Below are 6664 nucleotides of genomic sequence, written 5' to 3'. Positions count from 1 at the left end.
TCTTCCAAAAGGCAAATTACGTCGTTTTACATTTGATATAACTTTAGTATTTATCCATCCATCCATTATCCGAGCCGCTGATGCTATTCAACAAAACATTTAAAATAGTTGTTTTATACAGGCTGTCTTCCGTTGCGCTGTAGTAGTTGTACTACAGTAGGTCAGTTTATATCGACTTTTACCTATAATAGTAGCGCCACTCAGTGGCAGAATAGCACACTCGCATGCCAATCATTATTTGTGCTGTTATGGAAATCTGGCGCCCTCGAGCGGTAGAGTTTGGAACTTGTATGAATATAACAACAAAACAGACGCAATCTATATAAGGTATGTATCTTTTCAAAAAGCAACATTTGAACGTGCTTTTCTCACGTAAGATCAAGATCTTACGAGTGCATAAATAGCTCATCACACAAATGCACGCTCCTCGGGGCATGGTTTAAACAGAGTGAGAGAAAACGTATCAACAAAGCACATTTCCAAACGTTTGTCCTGTACAGGTGCATCTCAATGAATTAAATTACGTATATGTTTTGTTTTGTTTTTTTTCCAATATTTCAGTTTAAAAAGTTAAACTCATCCAGAAACCTACAGAAACCAGAAAAATCTACTTAAGGGCAGTGACAACGTATTTCTAAGTACGACTTTGAGGACTTCTGTTTTTACTAGATCTCACAGTATTTATTGTCAAAGTGAAACTCAAATTAGCAGCAAAAACCCACAATGCCTGCAAAGTCCACAGGTGGAAATGTGCCAAATGTGCATGGCCCCGAGGACTTTTGGGTATTACTCGTGACAGAATTTGGCCAAAGGCAGCAAGGAATATGGGAGCTGCTCTGCAAAACCGGTCTATGTTCAAGCATTTGACACCGAGACACAATAACATTAATATTTTTGTCTTCAAGCCAGAGCCAGGCGTGAATTAAGTGGCTGATTGGGGTCCCCTAATCACCTATGCCCCCCCCCAAAGAGCGTTTTTTTTCTAAACACATTAAACATGGTGAGAGGGGCATCCCCATATCAATTTCTGATGAGGCCCTGCTTTAAGTACATGATCGTCGACCAATGGTGATAGTGGGCGTGTCTGCTACCAGTGGGTGTGTAACCACCCAAGCCACCTGCCGTAGTTCTCCACTAGAGGCTGCATTAAGGGAAATTGTCATCTGACAATACCTGACGACAAAAGTCGCATCCTTCAGGCATTTTTGCGGGGCGCCATTAATGTAACCGAGGTGACCGCCAGCTTGTCATCCGTCCTCAACGTGGACATGGCGAAGAAGACGCCCAGCAAAAAGTCTTTCAGAAATCTCTTCTCCAAGAGCGAACCCAACCTGGGCGAGCCGTCGGTGAAGAGTGCGGAGAAAAAAACGGACGAGAAAAAGAGGTTCAAGTTGCCGAAGTTGAAGATAAAGTCGAAGGGCAGCCCCGCTTCCCAGAAGCATCAGGTGTTCAGGTAAAGTCTGCATGAGTGTCATCAAGATTCGTTTGGGGTGTAGTCGGCTATTTTAGCTAGCGAGTCGTCGGTCCCTATATTAGGAACACCTGCACAATCGACCCTGTCTAATTTAAATGACTTGGATTACTCGAAGTACACCACACTTAATCAGTTGGTGTCTTGCTTAAGGGCACAACAGTAGTGCTAAGGAGGGATCTTCCACCAACAGACTATAGGAGTCACAATTCCAAATTATTTGAACTGCATTGCTTCTTAAACTTGTAGTCCTCAAGCACATCCATATGTGCATGCACTTGACTTTACAATGCTTAACATAAGTTATGTTACATAACACCTGTCACAAAGAGGCTACCCACCATCATCGGGATGTGCTTTAATGTCACTCCCCTCACTTTGAGTGAGCTCTCAACAGCTTAACCTTTTTGAACATGTTAAACTAAATACCCCAATTTGAGATGGCTTACTAATTTTCTCTGACAAGATCAATCAAGCGTAAAACTCAACCACAAATATTTGTTGTTCAGGAATGCAAGTGAATACCTATATATCTACCTTATTTAAGAATTATGTTTTACCGATTTTTCCTTTTATTCCCCCGCAATTTGATACTGATTATTACCATTACAGAAACTTAAACAATGATTTAGCTTCCTACGGGTAGGTGTGGCCTAAACCTTACCTACTTGTAGCAGCGTGGTGAACACATCTGCCTCAGACTCTTTCAGGCCTTGCTGTGTAACGGTTGCATGATACTGGTGTCCTGACGTATTCCATAAACATGCATGTTTGGTTAATCGAGGACTATTGCCCGCGGAAATAATTCATGAATTAGTTGATTAGATTTGCATATACAGACGAGTGGAGTCACAGTGACCTTTGACATCCTTGAATTTGTCCCTGTGCTGATTTTGTGAAACATTTAACAGTCCCCTGATGGTTGCAATGTTGTATGGATTTTTACTGGAGGAAGGTTCAGTCATGTCGGGTCAAAAACACTATTTGTGTGTCTCATTCTGGTATTTAAATGAATTATACAAAATATGAATATTTGCATGAAGTAGAGCTGGTATTTTGCACGTTTTGTGTTTGGATCAGCTTTCTTTTTTTCTTCTTACGAGCATTAACGTGCTGGGCAAAAAAACATTTGTGAGTTGATCACTTGACAAATCGGGCAAATTAGCACTCCTATAGAAAGTGGCGGATGTATTGTATGTCAAGCGAAAGTGGTATATCTGAATTTGTTATTTGGCACAGCACTTTCTGCACTCTTAAGTGGAAAAGTGTGTGTGTTGAAGATACACGTTCATGATGGTGGAAATGCAAAAACAATGCCATGGTGTTGTTCATCGTGTGGTTAGAGACTACACCGACTGGCAGTGTGTGTTTGCTTAGTGAAAAGACCAAGAAATGATGGGCTTGCTCAAGAGCTGCATGCTTCATGACTAGGGTAAAGGTTAAGTGCATATTTGTGCACTGAAAACAATCATATTTGGTCCAAAAATAATTCTTTAAAAAAAGTGAAGAAATTGTTAATAGCAGAATGATTTAAGGATGCAGGCTATATTTTCAAACAGTGGTGACTAAAATAGATTTTATATAGTCTTCATTTCTGAACTTTGTTGATTTTTTTTTTTTTTTTTCCATAATACATTTTGTTATTGTTAGTTATATATTTAGATTTTCAAAGAATCTGACTTAGCCTTCCCAAGACATGAGCATTTGGAAGTCTTGGCATTAAACATTTGAGGTTTTTATTTCACAGTTCCCAGGGATGGTAAATCTCTCCAACACACACAAGTTCCCCTTTCAAGCACATGTGAAACACACCCAAAGCAGGGTTTGTAGCTGTTCAGGATGGAATGTCCATGTCAACAACCTTTTTGTATATTCCACTCAGCTTCATTAGCAAATCAGTAAGACCAACATCATACATATCTCTGAAAATGTCCGTTATAGCAGTACTTTGCGCGAATCCAATCTGATATGAAGGCATAATTGTAAACAGGAAACATGGACATCAGGCCAGGCCAAATGTGTGTTTGCCACTGACTGATGGACAGGGATTTAGAAAAAAAAAAAAAATGTCAACGGCTTGTCAAAAGCACAACAATGGTAGCTCTATATGTGTGTATGTGTGTGTTTGCAGTTACACACCCAGCAGATACTTCATTTCCTACAATTACACCATCTTTACCCTTTTGTACCGGTCCGTCCACGACCTAGGTACCCTTCCGTCCTCGTCCCTCTGCCCTTATTCATCAAAATAATCGCCGTCTGTCCTCGTCCTTTTAAAGCACTTACGTCCTTACATTCTGTCAGTTCCACTCATAAACATTATTTAAAGCTCATTAGCTGGCTAATTTCCTATGCACATCCACTTTCTGCTGGGAGTATCGTGAGTGGAGTGAATTGAACTGTTTATCCAAGATAGCATTTACTCTAGCTGCCAAAATAAACACCGCAGCCCACCACGGGACATCACGAGAATATTTAAAGTTGCTTTATAATGCAATTCTATTGCATTTTTTTGCCCAGATTTTGCATTATAATGCAGTAAGTTGTCCGTTTTTATTGTGTTATTTCACAATAAAAAAAAAAAAATCTATCTCTTTTTTTTTTTAATCTATTTTTTTTTTCAAATTGCAAAATAACGCAATAAAAACGGACTTCGTTATTAGTTTATTTTTTTTTCTGGTGTAATTTTTTAGAATATATCCCAAATGGCTTGCTTTTATTTTTTCTAAAAAACATGTGCCGTTTACTTGTCATCTTTTCAAAATAAACATATATATTTTTTAAATAAAATCATTTTTTGTACCAAAAATATACCTATCTGAAATTTCCAAAAAAACTAACTGAACCCAAATGTGATTTAGCGTACCATTATACCTCTAATTTATATATGTATGTATACAGTATATGTGTATATATGTGTATGTGTATATGTATATGTGTATGTATGTGTGTATACGTATATATGTCTATGTGTATATATGTATGTATGTATATATATATATATATATATATATATATATATATGTAGATATGCATAATTTACTATAGTAAGTAAGGATTTTTTTTTCATGAAAAATAATAGTTATATAATAATAAAATAAGTTAATGAATTCTGACTAATTATCAATGCAAATGTATTATACCAGCTGTATTTGATTGAATTTAAAATTATTACATTTAAAATAAGTTTTTTTTTTTGTTTTTTGTTATTACAAATAGCTAAACATTTTAAGAACTGCTGTTGTATAGAATTTTTGTGTAGTATAAATGGACTCCTTAATTGCAACATAATAGTGGTCACGTTGGTTTTAAGAGTTGGAAACTCACCTCTGAAGGCCGACGTACCAAATGCAAACTCTCTCCACAACACACCTCCCCTGTATTTTTGATCATAAACGGATTGCCTTTGTTGAAGCAACATTTTTGGCACAGCTCTTCTATTAGATCTCAATGGATTGTGCAGGTGTATTGTGGAGGTACTGCATATAAATACATTGCATATAAAACAAGCCCCAATTGTTGATGCAGGCTTTGCTCTGTGAAGTAGCCGAAACGGCTCTTAAAAAGCTTGAGTACAGGAATAAAAAGCTGTAAAGGGTAAGCATAAACTGGCGCGGAGTCACACGTCCATAAATTTGACTTCTGCTTGAGATGTCAGTTTGCTATGTGGCTTCCTGGACCTTCCAGTTGTGCAAAGCAGAGCAGCCCATGTGTGTATCAAGTGACTATTGTACCATCCGGCTGATGTGTTGACAGTTTCTAGGTAGACTCTTGACTCCTTGTAATTACAGTCCCGATTCAGATGTGCCACGTTATGCTACACATCCAATATTCAAGCAATGATTACAAAACAACAAGTTACAGATCGCACTTGGATAAAGTGAATAATGTTATATCTAATATAGAATGGCATGAATGTTTTTTTTTTAGTATTTAACATTAGCCTAGTGGTACATTGATACTTTCTTTGCTGCAAAAGTCACAATTACAGAATATGGAATGCTGTTCCAAGAAACACAACGCCAATCTCCGTTTAGCCGGTTCTGATCAACATTCTCCAAACAATGATTCATTGCTGTGTTAAAAAAAAAAAAAAAAAAAAAAAAACTTTGTGTCCTGTGACAGGATACAAAGTTTTATTTATTTATTTTAAACACATTTGCAGTCCTATGGTCAGGGTGCTTTCTATCGTTGACCTGTAGAAATTAATCCAGGTCATAGTGGACATACCATATCTCTTGAGACATTACTATATATATATATATATATATATATATATATATATATATATATTAAAAAGCCTCTGCTGTGCTTTTTTTTAAGCAAACCGTAAAGTGTCAATACTGACGTCCTGACTGATTTAGAACTTTACCAGTTCCTCAACAACTTAGAACCTTTCTTATGCTTGATTCTGATGATTGAATGATGTTGATTTCTGACTTAATCTGTGCCATTGTGTGATCCTCAGTCCTGCTGAACGCATTACCAGCCCAGTGCAAGGACCTGGCTGGACTGACAACGCATTGGACAAGACAAACTCATCTATATATGCCACCGCACCCAGGTCAAAGGTCAGTGAAGTCGACACTTTCATTACCCCCTCCCGTTTTGTTCATGTTTCTGGCATGTTAACGTTTTGGTAAGATTCAAATCAAAGCACAGGTTCATTTTAAATTCAACAGTCTGAAAACAAAACAACTGAGGGAAATACTGTGGATGTAAAATGTGCATTGCCTCTCTACCTGTATGGGTGGAAGTGTGTAATGTATATAGTGGGGGTGGGGGGACTAACAAAAAACTTATAAGGACTTTTGTTGTAATCAAATTATTTGGGTTACAGTATTAAATTATTTCAGCTCCATAAATCTTTTTTGTCTATAATTGATATCTCTTTGAATTGAAATTAACAACTGAAGTGGCAAATCTCTGTAGAAAATGAAGACAACCTGATACCACTTCATGAGTTTGCAATCCTGTCAAGAATCAGGAAGTTCTTGTTATGCAAAACTCTTTCACTTTGCCCTTTTAATGGGGCTGTCAAACAATAAAATAAAGTCATATTTGATGTTTTTCAGCTGAAAGTGGTTTCTTGTACAGCTTGAAAGCATGTATTTACATTTAAGGCTATTGAAATAAGAAAACCTGTGTGTGTTTTACAATCATGTCCTGGACTTAACTTTTCCTAATCCGCTT

The 6664-nt window shown here is 37.2% G+C and overlaps 1 protein-coding gene across 1 annotated transcript in view; it reads left to right on the top strand.

Moving 5' to 3' along the window:
* The first annotated feature begins 1149 nt into the window (after nucleotides 1-1149).
* The window catches only part of crybg2 (crystallin beta-gamma domain containing 2), a 30006-nt gene continuing 24491 nt past the window's right edge, over nucleotides 1150-6664 (top strand). Inside the window, exons 1-2 of the mRNA XM_086014771.1 lie at nucleotides 1150-1453; nucleotides 5940-6042. Coding sequence (XP_085870897.1) covers nucleotides 1269-1453; nucleotides 5940-6042 — 288 coding nt within the window. The 5' untranslated portion in view covers nucleotides 1150-1268. The remainder of the gene's footprint in view (nucleotides 1454-5939; nucleotides 6043-6664) is intronic.

The sequence above is a fragment of the Filicampus tigris genome, chromosome 18 (genome assembly GCF_054856515.1).
Source record: "Filicampus tigris isolate MCC_2025a chromosome 18, RoL_Ftig_1.0, whole genome shotgun sequence".
In the NCBI taxonomy this organism is placed as follows: Eukaryota; Metazoa; Chordata; class Actinopteri; order Syngnathiformes; family Syngnathidae; genus Filicampus; species Filicampus tigris.
Note: the sequence above shows the minus strand (reverse complement) of the source record. Positions and strands in the feature narration are given on the sequence as shown.